Source organism: Camelus dromedarius, chromosome 18 (genome assembly GCF_036321535.1).
Source record: "Camelus dromedarius isolate mCamDro1 chromosome 18, mCamDro1.pat, whole genome shotgun sequence".
NCBI classification, from domain to species: Eukaryota; Metazoa; Chordata; class Mammalia; order Artiodactyla; family Camelidae; genus Camelus; species Camelus dromedarius.
In genome coordinates this window covers 44,963,670-44,986,852 of record NC_087453.1, presented here as the reverse complement: position 1 = coordinate 44,986,852, position 23,183 = coordinate 44,963,670, and the positions used below count along the sequence as shown (strand labels likewise).

The 23,183-nt window shown below is 44.4% G+C and overlaps 1 protein-coding gene across 2 annotated transcripts in view; it reads right to left on the bottom strand.

The window, feature by feature from the left end:
- The window catches only part of CFAP61 (cilia and flagella associated protein 61), a 258,634-nt gene that overhangs the window by 210,806 nt on the left and 24,645 nt on the right, over positions 1-23,183 (bottom strand). For both annotated transcript variants that reach the window (XM_064475921.1, XM_064475922.1), the window contains exons 7-8: positions 17,949-18,081; positions 4,593-4,752 (exon numbers count right to left, since the gene is read on the bottom strand). In XM_064475921.1, coding sequence (XP_064331991.1) covers positions 4,593-4,752; positions 17,949-18,081 — 293 coding nt within the window. The remainder of the gene's footprint in view (positions 1-4,592; positions 4,753-17,948; positions 18,082-23,183) is intronic.

Below are 23,183 nucleotides of genomic sequence, written 5' to 3'. Positions count from 1 at the left end.
CTTTATTGTGATGTTGCCATGAACAAAAAACACAGCTTGATTTGAAAGTGCTGGGCAGGGCCAGTGGTGGAGCCAACAGGGGAAAAAAATATTTTTTTGTCACTGAAGGAAAAATATTCATAAACTGCCAGCACACGGAACATCCTGATGTGTGTTCACTAAGCTTTCAGAGACTCTTGGCACTTGAAGGATCTTACATCTCATCTAGGACAATCTCCCACACAAGCAGAAAGCTCTTTTCTGAGCATCTGTGATTCTGAATTCTTCCAGTATTTGGGGAACTTGCTACTTCTAAACTAGGTATTCTACTTAATTAAAAAAATAAACGTTTACATGATTTTCCCTGTAATACTGGGACAAAACCTGCATCCTTAGACTTTTTTCCCATTGGTCCCAGTTCAGTCCTCAGGTTTAGTAGATAAAAACCAAAATTTACAAGTGTGTGTAATAACTCATGCATGCAGAATAGGTGGCTAAAAAAGGGATCATGTGCAGATTATTCCAGTAGGATGCAAAGTGAATGTGCATGGTCAGACTTCTTAGGTCCAATGGAAACTTCCGACACACTGAAACGATAAGACTGTAGGCTGACCACAACGTGTGTAGCAGCCAAGGAAGAAGGACCACGTATGAGCTCAGGAGGGTTGAGCCGCGACGTTGTTATTCTGCTTGGAAGGGTTGAGGCTAGTATGAAAACGCAAGTTTCACAGCTAGTGGGAAAAGACCAGACCTTGAGTCAAAGATTAGAGAACAAGTAGCTAATTTGGGAGGTGATTCCAGGAAGCACCAGTAGGGTGATGATGAAGACAGAATGGGAAGGGAAAGCCGCTAATTAAACCTGTGCCATCACACAGATTGCCAGCTGGAGCGCTTCCTCCTGGAGGAACTCTGAGCAGCGGTACGAAGCTCACGTCTCAGAGCTATCCTGCCCGAGGCGTGAGGGAGCCGGGGTAGTTATACCCTGACCCCTGTCAGTTGTGTGTAAGTAAACATTTTCACAGCTGCTGGGGAAAGACTAGATCAGTAGTGTCCTGATGTGGGTTCCCTCCGAAGCAAACCCTGAATCAAGGATTTGAGCACAACGGTTTATTTGGGAGCTGACTGGGAAAGTAGCAGTATGAGGCAGGGGCAAGAAACAGGGGGTCAGAGGCTGCTCCTGGGGTGTCAATTTCCTGGCACTCCCGGCCTGCCTCTGGCACTAGGGAGACTGGCCTGGCCAATCCTACAGACACAGAGGTGAAGATTCCAGAAGATGGAAGCGGTCCAAGGCTCGCATACACACAGGTCACTGAGAACTCCTTAGAGTGGTAACTCACTAAATATCTCATTGAAGTGAAAAAGCTGACCGCAGATTTGTGTAGTAGACCCGCCACTGGAGTTTTCAATCACAGCCACCCAAGATCAAAAGTCACCTGGGAAGCAGACAGCCGGGTGGGGGTCTGGGGCAGCCCCCAAGGAGCTGTGATTGTGAGACCTTCTGTGGGCTTGGGCAGGTGTCACCTGCCTCTGACATCAAGTTATAAGGATAAAACGAGGTAATACATATGAAAATCCTTTGAAAAATAAAAAGCACTGAACAAAATCCAAGGTATGAAGCACAACGATATGCACCCACCGAGACAAGAATTTTAGTCCCTTTTTTAGGGAAATTATATTCACTTTAACTTGAGACTTTCATCAGGAAAAAAATGAACAGTGGATCATAGCACATTTCAGATTTCCTCTGGAGCCTCATTCTTTGTTGTGGTTGATGGGAAGACGGCAGCAAGATGTGTGATGACACTTTCCTTAGACATAATGAGCTGCTGCTGATTTGTGGATCCACGCCTGAGTTATCTGGAAGTCTACAACAGTGCTCCCTGGTGACAATTTCATAATCACCCTTTTATCAGTGAACATAAAGCTGGATTTTCAAAAATAAACAAGGCACACAAAATAACAAGAGAAGTTTTCCTATGTTTTTGACTCACCATCCTGTCCCAGATCAACTAATTTTAAGGAAAAATATTAGAGGCAGTAGCGAGAAGTAAGGCTTCTCTCAGCTTCCGTATCTCTGGGAACAATATACTAGATTATGTCTGTTTTTAAGTCCAGGGTTCTGCTTCAATTTTGAATTTTGTTTCTGTCCATAAAGTTTCTAAGGTAGGAATTACCCAGTCATTCTGTGTAGCTTCAAAGCCATTCAGAAACACACTAGAAAGGACAATATCTTTTCAACTAATTTTTTTAAGTTTTATTTGCATTTCTCTTTTTAAATTTTTTTTAATTAAAATAAAATTGGGGGGAGTAATTAGGTTTATTTATTTATATCTATTTTTTAACAGAGGTGCTGGGGATTGAATCCAGGACAACAGGCATGCTAAGCACGTGCTCTACCACTGAGCTACACCCTCACCCCTTTAACTAATTTTTAATTACAGCAGTCATGGGGGTGGGGGGACAACTTACATTGTTTTTGAACTTACTCTGTGCTTGCCAGAGAGCTAAGTATATCATGTAGTTTCTAACATTTCATCTTCCCAACAACTCTTTGGGTTGGATACTATTTTTTTTTAATTGAAGAACAGTTGATTTACAGTGTTTCAGATGTACAGCAAAGCGATTCAGTTTCATACACACACACACACACACACATATATACATGTATATATTCTTATTCAGGTTCTTTTCCATTACAGATTATTACAAGATATGGGTTAGAGACGATTTTTAGCTCCATTTTATACATGAGAAAACAGAGCCATAAAACCTATTTAACGCTGCCCTCAAGAAGAATTTATGCATTTAAAAGTGACAACGATAACTTATTTTTCAGAATTGCCTCACGCCGGCAAGTTCCTTCAGAACACTCCTTAGCCCCTCTGCTGAGAACGCGGGGAAGCCAGCCTTCACCATGAGACAGCAGTGACCTCCGACCTCTCTTCCAGGGAGAGTGTTACCATCAGCCTCTCCACCTGGGCTCTGCGGGTTCTTCGCAAGGAGTGTGAACATCAGGTGAGCGCTGCACATTCACGCCCTTGCTCTCCCGCCCAGCAGACAAGATCCACCGAATCAACCCCTGCCACGCCCAGCATGCTCCTCTTCCTGGTTTTGAACGATCTTGGGATAATCTTTCAGACCCAGGAAGGCCGAGCAATTCAGGATGCCCTGATTTTAGCCTGGGAAGACTCAGGTGAAAGGCCGATCACAGAGTGAGGACAACGACTGCCCACGATGATGCTCTACACTGACTAAGCACGGAGCTCCCCGGGGCCCTGGGTGACACCCTGAACGCGGGCAACCTCGGTGAGGCCCCACACGCCCCTGTAAAATATTCCTGTTTTACAAACAAAAAAAACCCAGGTTTAGAGAAGTGAATTAACACACCCTGCCTGCATCTGCCTGATTTCAGAACTGAAATCCTTAACCTCAAACATACTCATGGGTGCAGTGAGATCTCGTTAAATTAAACTGCCAAAGTTCGAGATTACCTAATGTCACGTGGTGGAAATCCTAATACAGACAGTTTTTTAAAATCAGTTTTACTATTGCATGTGGCTAGAAATAAGTTAAGCAAGTCAAAAATGACAACTTGATAAACAGACTTGCTTTTGATTTAAAAGAAAAAAAGACAACCTGCTGTGGGGAGGGAACAGCTCAGTGGTAGAGCACGTGCTTAGCACGCATGAGGTCCTAGGTTCAATCCCCAGCACCTCCGCTAAAAAAAAAGATAAATAAGTAAATTTAATTATCCCCCCTCAAAAAAATTTTTAAAAAGATAGAAACAGACTCACAGACAAAACAAACTTATGGTTACCAAAGGGGAAAGGCAGCAGCAGTGGTTCCCTTTTGTACTGATTGGGAGGAACAGACACACACACTGTATATAAAATAAACAACACGGACCTGCTGTACGGCACGGGGAACTGTACTCAGTATCCTGTAATAACTTTTAATGGAAAAGAATCTGAAAAAGAATAGATATATGTGTATAACTGAATCAATCTGCTGTCTACCTGAAACTAACCAATATTGTAAATTAACTACACTTCAATTTTTAAAAATGACAACTTGCAGTAGACCTGTACCACATAACAATTTGTTGAAGACGTAAACGTAAGTGCTAACTGCTGGGATTAAAACATAAAGGCGTATGTGGAAAAGGATATAGATAAACGTATAACTGAATCCTTTTGCGGAGCACCTGAAACTAACAGCATTGTGAATCAACCATACCTCAGTATAAGAAATAAAAACTTAACGGCACGTAGAATTTCTCGAGTTCTTGACTTGAAGAACTCGCCTGTATTTGGGCTTCGTGCTGTGCGCGCGCGTGCGGGTAAAACCCTGGAGTGCCGTCAGCTATTCCACCGCAGATCGGCCCTCCTCCACCAGCGCACACGCGGAGGGCCGTCGCCCTGAATTCAGGAACCCTAAGCGGCAAGGCGGCGCGCGGTGTGTGTCTGTGCTGCTCCCCCGACCGCCTGTGCTCGCGCGCATCTGTGCACACGGACGCGCCCGGCCGCGGGACCCACTCCTGCAAGGGGGCTGCGGGCAGCGCTGGGACCGCGCCCCACGTCACGGCCGGGCGCGCGCCTGCGAGGGCCCCGTACCTGGGCTCCCCTGGAGGCCGGGCTTCGGCGGCGGTCGCAGGACGTCGTCGGGATGAGGGGTGCAGAGTCCGTGGAAGGGCCCCAGATCGAAGCACTCGTGCAGCAGCTGCATGTTCACCCTGGAGCACACGCTCATGAAGCCGACAGCCGCGCCTTCCACCTGCAACACCCGGCGCGCTGGTCACTGTCAGCCCTCCGGCGGATTCCCGGCGTGAGGCCCGCACGAGCCCCGCCCCGGGCCCCCGGCGCCCCGGCAGGCGCCCTGACGGCCTGGCGGGCAGGCAGCCCCGGCTCCCAGCCCAGTGCGCAGCCAGGCGGTGACCGGCCCTGTGGACAGGCCCGGGGGTCTGTAACCTCGGGACGCTGGCAGGAGGCTCTTGAGGGAAAAGGAGTCAGAGCTCCGCGCAGACAACGCCCCTGCCTGCCCCTGTCCTTGCCATTTCCCTCCGGCAAGCCCAGCCCTCCCGCCCAGCTCCTCCCCTCCACCACGCAGTTCTCAGTAAGGCTCGCCACTGCTTCAGGGTCCTTCTGATGGACCCCCGAGTCACAGAGAAGTTCATGGTCATTCGCCCCTCATCAGGCGAGAACTCTTCAATTTTCTTGAACTCACTTACTTGACTGGATGGAGGGGACGTGAGGAAGGGGGTTTAGTGGGAAAGTTCAAGTGAGGCAACCTCATCTCGCTGGTTCCCCAGGTGGGTCTGAGCTATAACCACATCACCTCCCGCATCCTGCCTGATTCTGGGCCTCTCGCAATGGCCTCATGATTTTAGGTCTTTGACGAGGAATATGTAAGTGGGAAGATGAGTATGACAGGTGATGTGATTTTTTAAAATTTGGCCTCCGTCCCTCACTCTTGGCACAGAGCTCCTAAAACACTTATGATTTCCTGAGAGGAGCATCTTTCGTTTTTCATAATAAGCCCCTTTCAACCATGCCTGAGGTGAGGCTGATGAGGTGACTGTGGGAGAATGGCAGTGGGTTACCAGAGGACTCAACCACGCGATCAGAGGGTTGGAACTTTCAGCCCTGCCCCCCAACCTCCAGGAAGGGGAGACGGGCTGGAGTTGAGTTCAGTCACCAGTGATTTCATCAATCACTAATGAAAACACCATAAAACCCCCTACACAGTGGGGATCAGGAGTTCCCAGGCTGCTGAACACAGAGGTGCTGGGCACTGGCGAGTCCAGGAGGGCATGGGAGCCCCACGCCCCTCCTCCCCACCTTGCCCCACGCATCTCTTCCGTTTGGCCATTCCTGAATTGTATCCTTTACAAGGAACTGAACTGATGATGATAAGTGTTTCCCTGAGTTCTGCCGGCCCTTCCAGCAAATTGTCAAACCCAAGGAGGGAGTCATGGGAGCCCCTGATTTACAGCCGGTCAGTTAAATATACAGGTGACAACCTGGGGCTTGTGACTGGCATCTGAAAAGGGGGCAGTCTTGTGGGCCTGAGCCCTTAAACTGTGCGGTCTGCACTAAGTCTGGGCGGTGTCAGAAGTGAATTAAACTGCAGGACACCAGCTGGTGTCTAGAGAGTTGTCTGTGTGAGAAAAACGTAACACATCTGGTGTCACAAGTGTGAGGAGAGGAAGGAGCTGAACTTTCAGTGAGCAACGAGCTGATCTGAGACTGAAATGTTACAAATTTACAACAAATTTTAATTCGATCAAATTTTAACACCACATTGAGAGATGGCCGTGATTGAAATTCTTTGTTATGTCCCATCAGTAATTCTGTATTTCATTCTTCTCTGCAAGGAAAACACTTGAAACCTTAAAAGAGGCGTGAGAGGATGCAGTTCTTAAGGTAACTCACGGATTGTAACTATTTTGTGATGTGTACATAGATCAAAATACTACGTTGTACACCTTGAACTTACACCATGTGGTATGTCAGTTATATCAATAAAACCGGGGGGGAGAAAAATAAATAAATCTCACATAAATAATCCCTTTGATTCTTATGTGGGTTTTAAGCAAATTCTGGTGACTGACTCGACTTTGACAGCTCTTACAAGAGACCAGCATCACTGGTTCCTGTCCCTCCAGTGTTCAGACTTTATTTCTCGAGACAATTCCATCCAGGAAGCAGAAGAGAACTCGAGAGTCATTGGCATTCCCTGTGTCTAAGAATGCAGCACCATTCCGTATACTCCCAGTCAGAAAAAAACGGTTCACACTGTAACCTCTTAGAGAAAGAAGCTACAAAAATGCTCACTCTTTTAAACAACACAGGGGAAAAAATGATGTATTAAACTATTTGTTTGCAAAGGTATCTTCTGATTGAAAACCATTTCTTCTCAAACATGTGCTTGGAAAGTCAATGTAAGATGCCCTGTATTTTACTCCCAAACTGGGATGCAAAAGGAATTTTTCAAAATTAATTTTTCCACGTGTATTCTTCTCTTTACAGAACCCCCAAAATACTAGCCATGAGAGGCTGGATTTACGCAGCTGTTTTATAGAGCCACCGACACTTTAACAAAAGTCCAAAACAAACATTTTAATTTCTTCCCCAAATAACAAGGGATTGTTTGTCTTGTTTGCACTTGTGAACAAAGGCTGTGGAACCGCAGTTAGTCTGGCTTCTCTGTAATTTTAGGCCCAAGACTCAGCAGACGCTGATTAGCCAATCCATCTACCATGTGTGCGGCGAGAGGCGGCCAGCCCCCCTCTCGGCAGGAGAAATTGGCACGCGTCTTGGTTCACATGGAGATGTCCTCCTGACTACAGCCACGCTGGCGCAGTGCGATGTCGATGGCCTGAAACACCTTCCGCTGGCGGCCCGGCGAGCGCGTGTGCGTGATAAGAATGTATTATTTATAAGACCGCTGTTAGTAACGAGCTATTACACTAATGGCTCATTGTGTTTGGAAGCTGATTTCAAATGGCAGGGATCACACATTCTGATGAAAATGAGAGAAACATGTTTTGCCATTAGGAACAAAGATTTAACGTCCTCCAATTCTGCAACCTGTTATGTCCTCATCACTCACCCCGGGCCGTGACGACTCACAAAAGTTCAGAATTATGGACTCGTCGGAGCAGGGACGCACGGTGGAGGTGCCTGCTTTCCCCTTCGGGCTTCTGTGAAGTCACTGTTCTGGTTTGAGAAACACTGTTCTTCAATGTGAATTTGTGGGAGTGTTCCAATGCTTCCTTGTGCGTGTGTGTTTTCTGGAAAAATAAATTGACTTGATGGGCTTTTTTTTTTTTAACCTTACAGTGAAAAGGCATCGACTGCCGGCTGCTGTCCGTCTGCCAGGTACCCCGCGCTTTCCACCACAAAGGGGTCTTTAATTCTCCTACACTGAGAGCAAAGCTGGGAGTGTGTTGCTGTTCTTGTTTTTCCTGGGAGGACTGCAACGATGACGGATCAGGCTCAGATCGCTAGAAAACTGCACGTGCCGTGGCCTCATCGTCACCAGCAGGTCCATTTATAGGCCGTGAGCATGGCACCATTCATGCTTCCATCTAAAAAGCCCTACGGTCGCCACCCCTTCTGGGTGACAACACTCCACGGTGAGGTGCCCTTGCTGTGGCCACTGCCAGCTCTGACCCCTTCTGCCTGCTGCCGAGGGCATGGCTGTGCTGGCAGGCTCTGCCCACCCACGGGTCGGCGCCGCCCACTCGGACGGCTGCTGCCAGCACCGTGGGTGATGCCAGGGCAGACGCTCTGCCCGTCTGGCTCTAGGACCCGCCCTCGGCCTCCAACGGCCCTGCCCTGAAATCTCAGTTTGGAGCAAACACCAGATGACAAGGATGAAGCTATGGAAAGCAACCTGCAGCACAGTGATGGCTCAGACCTTCCCCAGAGGAACGATCAAGCCACAGAAAGTGCTCACAGTGAAAAACCTTTAGTCAAGGGTTTCCCCCACGGCATGGGCACGGCTGTCAGGCCAGCCACATGCATGGCCTGGGACTGCCACGGCCGGGTTTGGGAAGGGCCAGGCTTAGTGTACTGTCTCCCGATATCCCTGGACCTAGAAGTGTGGTGTGCCGGCTAACACCTAATCAGCCCTGAGGGCAAGAAGCCTGATTGTGACATTTGCCAGTTTCTGTGGTGTATATACTCCTGCTGTGGCGCACTGGGAGCCCTCGGTGTGATGTCCCTGAGCAGAGAGGTGGGAAAAGATGTGCAGTAGCCATCATTACAGTATTTCCTCTGTACAGAGACCGCAGACATAAATGACCCCAAGAGGACAAATCATAGTAAAGTAATTAAAAGTGATGAGTTTGAGTATTTATTAATTCTGTTTTTTGAGTCATTTATTCCACTGTTGGTTTGTTTATTTTAATTTTTAACAGTGGCTGCATTTAACAACCGGTTTGCAAAGTTCCTGAAGATTTAACAATGGGCTTCTGCGAGCCAGACTGAGACAGCTCCAGCTCCAGTGAGGCAGGGCCAGCCTCAGGAGCTCCAGGTGGCTGGGAGAAGGGTCCAGGGAGGTGGGTGGAAGGTACTGACAGCATTGATCTTGAACCCAGAAAGGCTTAAGACGCCAGACACAGCTTGGTGCAGACTGGAGATTCACTCCCAGATCCTAGAAGGGCTTGCTCCCCATTGACAGGTCCTGCTCCTGGCCTTCCATTTTAAGACTGAGGCCCATGGTCACACCTCCACAGAGCACGAAGCTTCTGATGTCTGGGGCAGCACAGCCTCCCAAAGACCAGGCTGGACTCCGTCCATGCCTTTAGAGACACTGAAGGATCCTTGTGGGATTGAGATTGAAACTGTCAGCCAGCAGCGTTCCTCTGATGTGTACACACACTGAAAGTTTGCAACACATAACAAGAGGGGGAAAGAACATGAGGGAGGAGGTCACTGCAGCTGCCCTTCTTAGGCCCTAACTCAAGTGATTTGGGCTCAGACTTGAAACCAAAGAATGAAAAGCCTTCTCCAGCATGACATCAGCATCGCAGTGGTATAAGATATCCCTTGTTTTTGTCTCCTGCTCAACAGCAAATATTCGGCATCCGCCCATGAACAAAAGTGCCTCTGAGGGAGCCGTGGGATCCAGCACCGCACACCAAGGGGGATGAGAGGAGTCTTGCCCGCCTGTGCACTGGGAAATAGGCAGACAGATCTCGGTCCCAGCTGTGGACCCTGCAGAGGCCCATGGACTGGCTCCAGCCCCTCTCGGCCTTGGTCCAGGAGCCCTTGGAGAACACTGACTTAGACAATCACTCACAGATTGGAGAGCCTTTGATGAAGTTCAGGTTTCCAGAGGAAAAGCTTCAGGTCCACTGGAGCAAAAAAAATACTAGTTTGGATGCCCTGGAGTGGATAAGATGAACAGTCTGCCTTTACCCACAACATCCAACCTCCGAGGCAACACAGCTCAGGGCCGAGAAAGATCTTCCCTGCCAATAATTTATCCCATGGAGTAAGGGAGTGTGTGTGGGTGAGCACCGGGCTCCCCTAGTTACACAGGATGCTGCCAGAGAGGCTCACTTCCCTTCTGCCCAATCCAGAGTATGAAAATGGGAGCTCCCACTGGGGGTGGAAGAGTCTGGGATGACAGCAGGCAGGACCTTCAGAAGACGTGAACAGGACGCGGATCCTAAGTGCATAGAGTGGATTCTCTCAGGAAGCACATTCACTTGCTGCTGGGAATAGTCTACCCAGGGGTCCTGCCAACAGGCCCACGAGCGCCCCCAGCGCTCCACGTGCCCCACCCACACGCCAGCCCACTTTGTGGTGCCTCCCTGTGTACACTCCCAACGGTGGCGCGAGCAGACTTTGCCAGATGGCTAATGAGCATATGGAGAAAGCTGGCTGAATCTGTGGGCCAGGGGGAGACCAGAAACTTGAGCTGTAGTGCCACCTTTGGGAAGACGAAAGCACTCACCTGGCGCTTTGCAGGATTCAAAGAAGACATACAAGCTTAGGAATTCTGTCACAAGATGCAGCAAGAAGCACAGAGCAGGGGCACCCACACAAGGTCTGAGGAAGCCCGAGAACCTCTAGCAGGGCTAAGAGAAGGTATTTCCTCTCCAAATACTGGAGGAGGTGACTGCTACTCAAACGTGAGGACAGCAGTGCAAAACTCCAGGAACATGAAAAAATCAAGGAAATATGACACCACTGACAACCGAACCTAAAGACAGGGATCATGGTTAAGTCTCCAATTTACCAGGTACAGAATTCAAAATAGCTGTTTTCAGGAGACTCAGTGAGCTACAGGAAAACACAGAAAGACAGTTCAACAAAATCAGGAAGACAGCACACAAACAAAATGGGAGGGCTAACAAAGAGATAGAAACCACCAAAAGAACCAAACAGAAATTCTGGAGCTGAAGAATCAATGAATGGCCTGAAAAATGCAATAGAGCATCAACAGCAGACTTGATCAATCAGAAGAAAGAATCAGTGAGACTGAAGACAGGGGCTTTGAAAGTACCGAGTCAGAGGAGAACAAAGTAAACACAATGAAAAACATTGAAGAAAGCCTATATATCTACTGGACACCATCAAAAGGACCAATGTGCAAATCACTGGAGTTCCAAAATGAGAAGAGAGGGAGAAAGGGGCAGAGAGCTTACTTAAATAAATAATGGCCAAGAACATCCCAAATCTGGGAGGGATATAGATATTGAAGTTCATGAAGCTCACAGGTCACCAGACAAAATCACCTTAAAGAGATCCCCTCTAAGACACAGTATAATAAAACAGTCAAAAATCAAAGTCAAGGGGAGGATCTTAAAAGCAGGAGAAAATAAAATGCATAATTGACAAGGGAACCATCATAAGACTGTCAGCAGATTTCTCAGCAGAAACTTTATAGGCTAGGAGTGAGTGGAATGACATATTCAAAGTGCTAAAAGAAAAAACTGCCAACAATACTTTATTCAGGAAAGCTGTCCTTCAGAAATGAAGGAAAAAGATAGACTTTCTGACAAACAAAACTGAGGAAATTCATCACCACGAGACCTGCCTTACAAGAAACGCTGAAAGTTCTCCAAGCTGAAATGAAAGGATGCTAATAAGTAATGTGAAAATATATGAACATATAGACACAATCACAAAAATAAGTATATAGTCAAATTCAGAATGCTCTAAAACTTTATTGGTTTTAAACAACTGTATGTGGCATAATTTCTGTAAAGCAAACTCCACATATTTCAGATGTGCAATTCGATGAATTTTGATGGAACCTTAATGTGGTGCAGCATTAACCACTTAGCACTAGAGTAAAGATTAAAGGACAAGAATTTCATTATTTTAATAGCTATAGTGTAACATAAAAAGAGGTAAATTATGACATGAGAAACACAACAAGGGGGCAGTTCAAAGGGTAAAATTTTTGTGCGTGATTGAAATTAAGTCTTTGGTACGTAACAGACAGTTATATCTATAAGATATTTTATGTAACCTGTATGCAAGCCTCACAGCAAAAATCTACAGTAGATTCACAGAAGATAAAGAAGAGGGAATCAAAGTGTCCCTCTACAGAAAATCACTGACTCATAGAGGAAGGAAGTGTGACAGGAAGAAAGGAACAAGAGGACTACAAAACAGCCAGGGGACAAGAAGATGGCATGAGCAAGCCTTTACCTATCAATAATTAAATGTAAATGGATTGTACTCCCCAATCAAAAGACATCTAGTGGCTGGATGGATTTTAAAAAACAAGACCGAACAATGTGCTGCCTACAAGAGACTCACTGCAGCTTTAAGGACACACGTAGGTTCCAAGTGAAGAGGTGAAGAAAAACATTCCATGGCAGATAAAAACGAAAAGAGAGCAGCGTGAGCTGTGCTTACATCAGACAAAATAGACTTTAAGCCAAAAACAGTAACAAAGACAAAGAAGGCTACCACACAGTGATGAAGGGGCTAATCCATCAAGAAGCTGTAACAGTCATAAATATATATGCACTCAACATTGGAGCACCTAAATATATTAAGCAAATGCTAACAAATACAAAGGGAAAAACAGACAACATTACAATAAGAGCAGGGGACTTCAATACCGCACTTTCAACAATGCATGGATCATCCAGAGAGAAAATCAACCAGGAAACACTGGACTTGAATCATTCTTTCGACAAAATCGACCTAACAGGCATATACAGCATATGCCATCCAACAGCAGCAGAATACACTCTCTTCTCAAGAGCACATGGAACATTTTCCAGGCTATATCGTATGACAGATCACACAAGTCTTAGCAAATTTAAGATTTGAATCATATGAAATATCTTTCCCAACTACAATGGTATTAAACTAAAAATCAATAACAGGAGGAAAGTTGAAAAAATCACAAATACATGGACATTTTAAAATACACTCCTGGTGCTAAAGATGAAAGATGAAATATCACTGGGACCAGTCGAATGAGGCACCTAGAAATTGTATACTGCAGGTTCAGGCATGGATTCCATGAGGGAACAACACCTAAACGCAAGAGGGCAGCTGTTGCAGCATCCAGATCATCTTAAAGATTTCAACAAATAGTTACACAATAAATGTTCTGGTTTTGAAAAATAAAATAATTAATTAATTAATTAAAAAATAAAATACATTCCTCCCAAGAGATCAAAGAAGAAATCAAAATATATCTTGAAACAAACAAAAATAGAAACAAAATAAACCAAAATTTATGAGATGCTGCAAAAGCAATTCTAAAAGGTAAATTTATAGTGGTAAATGCCTACATTAAGGAAAAAGAAAGATCTCAAGCAAACAACCTAACTTTACACCTCAAAGAACTAGAAAAAGAAGAACAAATTAAGCCCAAAGTTAGGAGAAGGAAGAAAATAACAAAGATCGAAGCAGAAATAAATTAGAAACCAAAAATAATCAAAAAGATCAGCAATACCAAGAAATGTTTTTTAAAAATATAAACAAATTTGACAGCTCTTTAGCTAGACTAAGAAGGAGAAGAGAAGACTCAAATAAAATCGGAAATGAAAGAGTAGACATTACAACTGATGCTACAGATACTAAGGATCATAAGAAATTACTATGAGTAATTATATACAACAAACTGGATAACCTAGAAGAAATAAATTGCTAGAAACACAACCTACGTAGATTGAATCATGAAGAAATAGGAAATATGAACAGACCAATAACAAGCAAAGAGACTGAATCAGTCATCAAAAACCTCCCAACAGAAAAGCCTAGGATCACACGGTTTCACTGGTGAATTCTATCAAACATTTAAAGAAAAATTAATGGTAATTCTTCGCAAACTCCTCCAAAAAACTGAGGAGGATAGAACACTCCCAAACTCATTTTATAAGGCCAGCATTACCCTAATATCAAAGCCAAATAAGGACACTACAAGAAAAGAAAACTGCAGACAAATACCCCTGATAAATATAGATACAAAAATTCTCAACAAAATACAAACAAACTGATTTCAACATCAAAAGGATCATACACCAAGATCAAGCAGTACTTACCCCTGGGACGTGGAGGTGCAACATATGCAAACCAATAAATGTGACAGCTACCTTAATAGAATGAAAGGTAAAAATAATATGAGCATCTCAATAAATGTAAAAAGAAGCATTTCACAAAATACAACATCCTTTCACGATAAAAATGTTCAACAAATTGGGTATAGAAGAAACACACTTCAACATGATAAAGGCCAGTAGCGACAAGCCCACAGCTAACAGCATTCTCCGCGAAGCAAGGCTGAAAGCTTTTCCTCTGCGGTCAGGAACTAGGCAAGGGTGCTCACTCTCACCATTCCTCTTCAACAACTTCCTTCAGCAGGAAGTCCTAGTGAAAGCTATCAGGCAAGGTAAGGAAATAAACTGCAACCAAATAAGAAAAGAACAGGCAAAACTGCCTCTGTAGATGATATGATCTTACACATGGAAAATCCACTCATAAGACTGATCAGTACATTCAATAAAGTTGTAGGACACAAAATCAACATACAGGAATTACTTGTATTTCTATGCACTAGAAATAAAATAACTGAAAAAGAAATAACGAAAACAATCTCATTCACAATAGCATCAAAAACAATAAAATATCTAGGAATAAATTTAGCTAGGGAGGTGAAAGATCTGTACACTGAAAAGTACGAGACTTTGATGAAAGAAAATGAAGAAAACAGAAACAGCAAGATAGCCCATGTTCATGGATCAGAAAAGTTAGTATTGTTAAAATGCCCACACTACCCAAAGTCATCTATAGATTCAATGAATCCCTATCAAAATTCCAAAGGCATTTTTCATAGAAATAGAAAAAAAATCATAAAATTTGTATGGAACCACAAAAGATCCCAAATAGCCAAAGCAAGACCAAGGAAGAAGAACAAAGCCAGAGGCATCACGTTTCCTGATTTCAAGCTATATTATGAAACTATGACAATAAAACAGCATAGCAGTAGCGTAATAGACACATAGACCAAAAGAACAGAATAGAAAGCCCAGAAGCAAACCCCCACATTTACAGTCGACTGGAATTTGACGAAGGAGCCAAGAAGACTCAATGGGGGAAAGAACACCTCTTCCATAAACGCTGTTGATAAAGCTGGATAACCACATGCAGAAGGATGAAACTGGACCTCTATCTTACACCACCAACAAAATGAACTTGAACTGGATGAAAGACTTAAACATAAGACCTGAAACTATAAAACTCCTAGAAGAAAACATAAGGGAAACTCTTCGACATTAGTCTCAACAACGAGGTTTTCACATGACACCAAAAGCACAACCAACAAAAGCAAAAATTAGTAAGTGGGACTACATCAAACTGGAAAGCTTCTCGCACAGCAACAGACACAACAAAATGAAAAGGCAACCTACAAAACGGGAGGAAACATTTGCAAATCATACATCTGATAAGGGGTTAATATCCAAGATATACAAACAACCCATACAACTCAATAGCAAAAACGCAATACAATTTAAAAGTGGGCAGAAGCTCTGAATAGACATTTTTCCAAGAAGACATCCAAATGGCCAACAGGTACATGAAAAGATGCTCAACATCACTAATCATCAGGGAAATGCAAGTCAAAATCACAATGAAATATCACCTCATACCTGTCAGCATGCAATCATCAAAAGACAAGAGATGACAAGTGTTGGCAAGGATGTGAAGAAAAGGGAACCCCTGTGCACTATTGGTGGAAATGTAAATTGGCACAGCCACTATGGAAAACAGCATGGAGGTTCCTCAAAAAATTGAAAATAGAAATACCATATGGATTCAGCAATTCCACTCCTGGGTATAAAGCCAAAGGAAATGAAAACAGGATATTGAAAAACCATCTGGACTCCCATGTTTACTGCAGTATTACACACAGTAGGCAAGATATGGAAACAACCGAAGTGGCCATCAACAGATGAGTGGCTAAAGAAGACGCAGTGTGTACGTATGTATGTATATATGTATATGCACATATGTGTAATGGAGATTATTTAGCCATGAGAAAGAAGGAAATCCTGCCATGTATGACAACATGGATGGACCTTGAGGACATTAAATTAAGTGAAATAAGTCAGAGAAAAACAAACACTATACGGTGCTGCTTATATGTGGAATCTAAAAAAGCTGAACTCATAGAAACAGAGTTGAATGGTGGTTACAAGGGGTTAGGAGGAGATGCTGGTCAAAGGATGCAAAGTTCCAGTTATAAGATGAGTAAGTTCTGGGGCTCTAATGTACAGCAGGGCGGTTATAGACAATAATACAGTGATTATAGCTAATAATTATACACCTGAAAGTTGCTAAGATGGTAGATTTCAACTGTTTTCACTACACACACAAAAAAGCATGATAATTATGTGACATGATGGAGGTGTTAGCTAAAGCTGTGGTGGTAACCATTTTGCAATATATAAGTGTACCACCTAAAACTTATACAATATTATATGTCAAACATATCTCAATAAGGCTGGAAAATTTTTAAAAAGTCCTTCTCAAGAAAAACAAAGACCTGACTAACTGGATAGTATAGTTTAATCATTAAAAGTCCTAGCAACCTAAACATCCACCGACAGATAACTGAATAAAAAAGATGTGGTATATTTATACAATGGAATATACTCAGCCATAAAAAGAATAAAATAATGCCATCTGTAACATGGATGGACCTGGAGATTGTCATACTAAGTGAAGTAAGCCAGAATAAGAAAGAAAAATACCACATGATATCATGTATATGTGGAACCTAAAATAATGAGACAAATGATCCTATTTACAAAACAGAAACAAACACACAGACAGAAAACAAACTTGTGGTTACCAGGGGGAAACGGGATGGAGGGATAAATTGGGAGTTTGGGATTTGCAGATACTAACTCTATGTATAAAATAGATAAACAACAAGGTCCTAATGTACAGCACAGGGAACTATATTCAATACCTTGTAATAGCCTATAATGAAAAAGAATATGAAAAGGAACATATATATATATATACATATATATGTATATATAAAAAACTGAATCACTATGCTGTACAACCAGAAATTAATACAACATTGCAAAGTGACTACACTTAAATTTAAAAATAAATAAATAAATAATAAATTTAAAAATTGAAGTCCTTATTGGAGTCTGTATGAATCATTTTAATTATCAGCAGTTTTTGTCTCATTGTGTAAAGACACAGTTTTTCAAAATGGCGCTGCTGAGCCCAAATACCCCTCACCCTTCTTTCTATCACTAGTCTGGAGCTAAACGTCAAATGGCAATACATGAAAGCAAGCCCTAAAAAGACGATGCCAAGACCTAAATACGAAAAAAATAAGAATAAAAACTTCCAGTGTAGAAGAAATACCTATCATGGGAAAGGACATCCAGATCCAGTTTTTAGGGCCAGTTCTCTATTTAAGAAAGTACTGACCGTAAACATCTAAATTCGCCCTGTTCTGCACCAGGGATGTTCCCCATCACGTAGATAAGCATTTCAGCACCTGGACGGCGCGCTGGAATCACATGGGGAGCTTCTGAAAAACACTGATGTCTCCCCACCCCAGCAGGTTGATTTCGCCTGAGTGCATCCTGGCACCAGGAGTTTTTCTGAGACATAATTCACCTCCTGAAACTGAGGGTGGTCATCGGTTAAATCCATCCCACCCCTAGCCCGCCGTCACTGATCAAGCTCGCTCTAATCACTGCTGCAAAAACCAGCGTGTGCTCTAAGAGGTACGTAGCCTGGACGGTCAGGTGTCTGCTGCTTTCCAAGAACTCGGAGTCGGCCGCGTCCAGCGCAAGCTCGAGCCTGTTAAGGACCTCCCCAAACCTAAAGCAGGGACACTGGGAGGCGGGGGATGGCACACCGCGCAGGAGGGCACGGCAGGGGAGGCGAAGGCAGCAAAACCAGGGGCGACGCCGCTCACTCCCCACACCCCTCCCGGGGGCTCGCACGCACCTCGCACACGACCGCGTGGTTCTCTTCGTCTCCGGCCTCTATGAGCTCACCCAGGAAGTATTCGCCATAGGTCTCCCTCAGGACCGTGTCGTGGCGCAGAAATATTGGCATGAGGTCGTCGTGGTCTTCCACCCTGTGTAACGGAAAGGCTTAAATTCACAGCTGGTTCCTTCATTTGCTCCTTCGGTGGTGTGCCCACCCTGTACGGGACTCTGTTCTAAATGCCAGGAACAGGAAATGAACTTACATTCTAAATAGGGGAACAGACACCAAAAATGTAACGAACAAGCCACCTCAAACATTTCGAACAGCACCAAGTGCTTTGGGATGGAGGGTGACTGGGCCAAGCAGTCAGGGAGGGAATGGACAGAGGCGGGGGGAAGCTACGTCGGTACCGGAGGGGGGACGTTCCAGGCAGAGGCGACACGCGCATCTGGGTGCAGGGTAGAACCGTGAGCCAAAGGGCAGGGAGGTGGGCACAGCATCTCCCACATGCGTTCCAAGGAAACCACTTCTATGACTTTGCTCCTGCCCTTGGAAGAAATCCACTGTCTAAAAACAGGTGACAAGACTCTGCGAATTACTACAATAAAGAATATTTAACTTTGCTTACATATTTCGCCAACATGGGCCTGTGGTACCCTTTATTCCTGAGCCATCTCTAGACGTCCAGGGGAGGGGGAGATGCTGGTTTGAAGGTGACAAAGCTCTGCTCACCATCCTGGGCACATCTCCTCAAACCTCCTCCCCAGGTTTACGGTGACCTCCACGACCACTGTGAGTGGGGATTCCGGCCAGTGGTCTCCATGCTGCTGCCATAGTTAACTCTCCCTTCTTCTTTTTGGTACGTTCTTGATGAAATCGAGTATTCTATTCTACCTGTCTAGGATGTTCTTACACTTTTTTTCTGGTACTTTTCTTGTTAAAACAGTCCATATTTGTAATATTTTTTGGTAGTGTGACTGATTTCACTACTAACCTTTATCTCCCGCCCCTTTATTCCATTACTATGTCCTTGTTATCATTCCATTTTATCTTTGTCTTTAAATTGAAGTAGAATTGATTTACAATGTTGTGTTAGTTTCTGGTGTACAGCATAGTGATTTAATTACACATATATATATATTCCTTTTCATATTCTTTTCCATTATAGGTTATTACAAGATACTGAATCTAGGTCCCTGTGCTGTACAGTAGGACCTTGTTGTTTAGCTATTTTATATATAGTAGTGTGTGTCTGTTAATCCCAAACTCCTAATTTATCCCTCCTCCCCCTTCCCCTGTGGTAACCATAGTTTGTTTTCTATGTCTCTGAGTCTATTTCTGTTTCATAATTAAGTTCATTTGTATCACTTTTTAGATTCCACATACAAGTGATACCAAATGATGTTTGTCTGTCTTTGTCTGACTTACTTCACGTACTATGATAATTTCCAGGTCCATCCATGTTGCTGCAAATGGCATTATTTCATTCTTTTTAATGGCTGAGTAGTAGTCCATTTTGTGTGTGTGTGTGTGTGTGTGTGTGTGTGTGTGTGTGTGTGTGTGTAAATAACACATCTTCTCTATCTATTCATTTGCCGATGGACATTTAGGTTGCTTCCATATCTTGACTATTGTAAATAGTGCTGCTATGAACACTGGGGCGTATGTATCTTTTCAAATTAAGAGTTATTTCTGGATACATGCCCTGGAAGCCCCAGCCCACCGGCTCCACCGAGAGCCAGCACCGTGGCTGGAGGGGCTGAGAACACCCCACTGTGCTCCGGGAGCCACACATCTCCCCACAAAACTGCCCGCAAAGGGGTGCTGCTAATAGGGGTGGCCATTCTCTGTAAAGCGTCTCTGATTAAACAGATTTTTAAAAAAAAAAGAAAAGAAAAGAAAAACATTCTAGGAGAACACAGCCAACAAGTCCATTTTCAAATACCTTGCCAAAAGGAAAAGTCCACGTCAGTACTTATTAGAGGTAATTATTTTAAATAATGTGGAAATAATTCAATTTCCTAATCATTTAAAGTGGATCAAAACAGTTGTCACGTAGAGAATCCCCAAGTCAGCTGTGTGCCCTGGGCTTGTCTCTGTATGACGGACACAAAAATACCACTTCATGGGACAAAAATCAGGCACAAAGGCTCAGATATCCGCGCCCTCGGCCCCGCCAGGAGCCCTCGGCAGCCCGTGAACAGACTGACGTGGAATCACACCTCAGCACTAACTCTTCCCACATCCACACCATGGGGTCCTGAAGGGTCCCTTCCTCCCCCGAGACGGACAAAGAGGAGCTTGTGCTGCTAAACGCACCCCTCGGGGTCATCAACAATCTACGATCTTGCATCAGCCCTGGTGCTAATGACCAAGTGTGGCACCAGCCTCACGGTCTCAGACGGCACGTGACAAAGTCCAGCCCCACGCAAACAAGACACCCCGGCTACACGCATCCAGTAGAACGTTTAAGTGTGAGCACCGCCGGCCACTCGGATCGGGGAGAGCCACGACTTCCTGTGGGTCCGCTGGGCGTAGCAGAGCCATGTGCCTCGGGGGTGGCACCTCTGGGACCCCCTTCGTCTGGGGCGTGAGGACTCCGGAAGGTTAGGGTGGTTGACACAAAGTACAAGGGGCGACGGCACCCTCCAAGTGAAGAGCGACCCTCCTTTACAGCTGCCATCCAGCTCGTTGCCTGGGGGGCGACCACGTGCGTGTTGACGTGATTGGTTACAGAATACTTGATGTTAACTTGTTTGGAGGAAAAGAAAGGTCTATCCCATAGGAACTATCTGGTTCCTTGGGCCCCTGAACGTCCATCAGACGCTGAAAAATGTGCCAGCTAAAAGCAAGATGGAATCCAAAGCTGAAGAAAACCAGTAGCCTCTCAGGCCATCCCTCCTGGGGCCTGGGCGTCCTCTAAACCCAGAAGGTGAGGCGAAGGATGCCAGGGACCCGGTGGCTGCCGTTGGCTTCCTAGGAGGTTGGGGGATGGAAGGACAAACTCACACAGCACCTCCACTGCGTTAGCAGTGAGGCCTTCAAGGAGCGGGGAGATGCCGGCCTCACGCACTTGTCCGGCCGGCTGGCACCGTCTCTTGGGGGCAGGTGGACGCCCCCGCATCCCCACCACCCTCTGCAGCATCACATCCTAGAGGGGACCCTACAGGCGGCTCCCCCGGCTGCAGGAGGTGGCGGCAGAGAAACTACCGCGATGGCACAGATGGAAAGTTCGTGCTCAGGGCCGTAAGCCACAGCTGCAGCCCACTTGTGAGCTCGGAATGCTGGCTCGGCCAGACTGATGGTCTGGTCCACAGACAGACAGAATTTGCATTTCATTAGCTAGACTTAAAAATCTACCATTGGAAAGTGATTCTGATGTCACTTTAAACATCATAAATATCATATTTCTTCAAGCCTCAGTGAGTGGTATATGTGTGCATATGCTTTAAGAAATCAATGAATAAAGAAAAAATTCAGAGAATCTAATTTAGCGGTAGTGCTGAAGAAAGCAGAGCATTTTGCTTAAACCAATCTTTACCTTGTTTAGTTCTAACTTGGAGTTGGAGAACCTACAGGGAGCGCCCAACTAGATTTTTCTTTTTATTCAAATGTGTAAAACAAAGCACTTTTCTTTCTTTCTAAGATCTCTTGTGACCTCTTGTGGTCTTCTTTAAGAAAATCAAATTTATCATTTCTAAATCATATATTCCACTCAAAACTTTAAAATGTCCAGGAGCGGGATTGCTGGATCATGTGGTGACTCTGTTTTCAGGTTTTCAAGGAACCTCCGCACTGTCCTCCATAGTGGCTGCAGCAATGTGCACCCCCGCCAGCAGTGCAGGGCCCCCTGTCTCCACACCCTCTCCAGCATTTATGATGTGTAGACTTTTTGATGACGGCCATTCTGACCTGTGTGAGGTGACACCTCAACTGTGCCGTACACCTGAAACTCTGTAAGTCAACTACAACTTTTTTTTAAATAAAAATTATTTTAATAGGTTTTGGAACCCATTTAGCTTCTATTCATTGGAAAATGTCACTTACAAGTTATAGAGGATGGAAACTCTAAATGACCTCAAAGCACATGCAAGGCCAATGAGAGGCCCCTGCCATTTACACCACCAGGATCTGACCCAAAAGTCCACGTCGGCACACCCTCGCTCCAGCTGGACTGTGAACCATGTTCTGTTTGCTGGGGCACCTGTCACGACTCAAGAAGACCACAGCAAAATTCCTAGTTGCTCTCCAACTTCTTTTTGAACGCTTTAGGATATTTACAATTTAAGCATCAGAAGGTTCATTTATATAATAATGTTCAGAAGTCAAACTTAAGTGGATTCCTAGAAAACATGAGATTATCAAACGCTTAATAAAAATAACTGCTTTAAAGGGTGAGACGTTAGCATTTAAAAACCATCAAAGAGATCTGCTGTGTCACACTGTACCTGCAGTCAACAGTAATGTACGGTACACTTCAGAGTAGATCTCTCGTTAAATGTTCTTACCACAATACGTTAAACTAAATCAAAATTTAAAAAATAAATAAAAATAAAAACCACCAATCTTATGTTTTAAAGTCCTAAATTTTTTCGTCTATTTTAAATAGCAGTAATGTTGACCTAATTTAGTTAATTTTTGTTATTAGCAAAACAGCAGTCTTCTATTAAGGAAATTTGAAATTACTTCACAACACTGACTGGTAGCACACATCCTTTCCTTGGTGAGTCCTCTCCCAGCCCCCAAGGACTTGAAAAAGGCAGGTGCCCCCCCCAGAAAGACCACCCCAGTGCCCCTGTTTAATTAATTAATTAACTAATAACCTTAATTATCCCCCCCAAAAAAATTCTTGTTTGTTTTTTTCCTGGGGGAGGTAATTAGGTTTGCTTGTTTATTTATTGAAGATGTAGTGGGGCTTGAACCCAGGACCTCGTGCGTGCTAAGCACGTGCTCTGTCACTTGAGCTATACCCTCCCCCCTAAAAAAATTCTTTTAATTTTTTAATTTTTTAAATGTGTCACCCTTCCCCTTCTGCAAGCAAAAGCATCAATTCTCATAATGTCATCATTCCCTCTGTATTTCACTGCTATACAAAACTGTCGTTCCATAAACAGCCCTTCCTCATTGCAAAGTGCCCACTGTCATCTCTTTGCCACCTGGAAGGACTATATTCCTCTCGGGATTTGCTTCTTGCAGATTTTCTGGACAATCAGGACCCTCAGAGGCTGAGTAGCAAGACCTCAGGGAAAG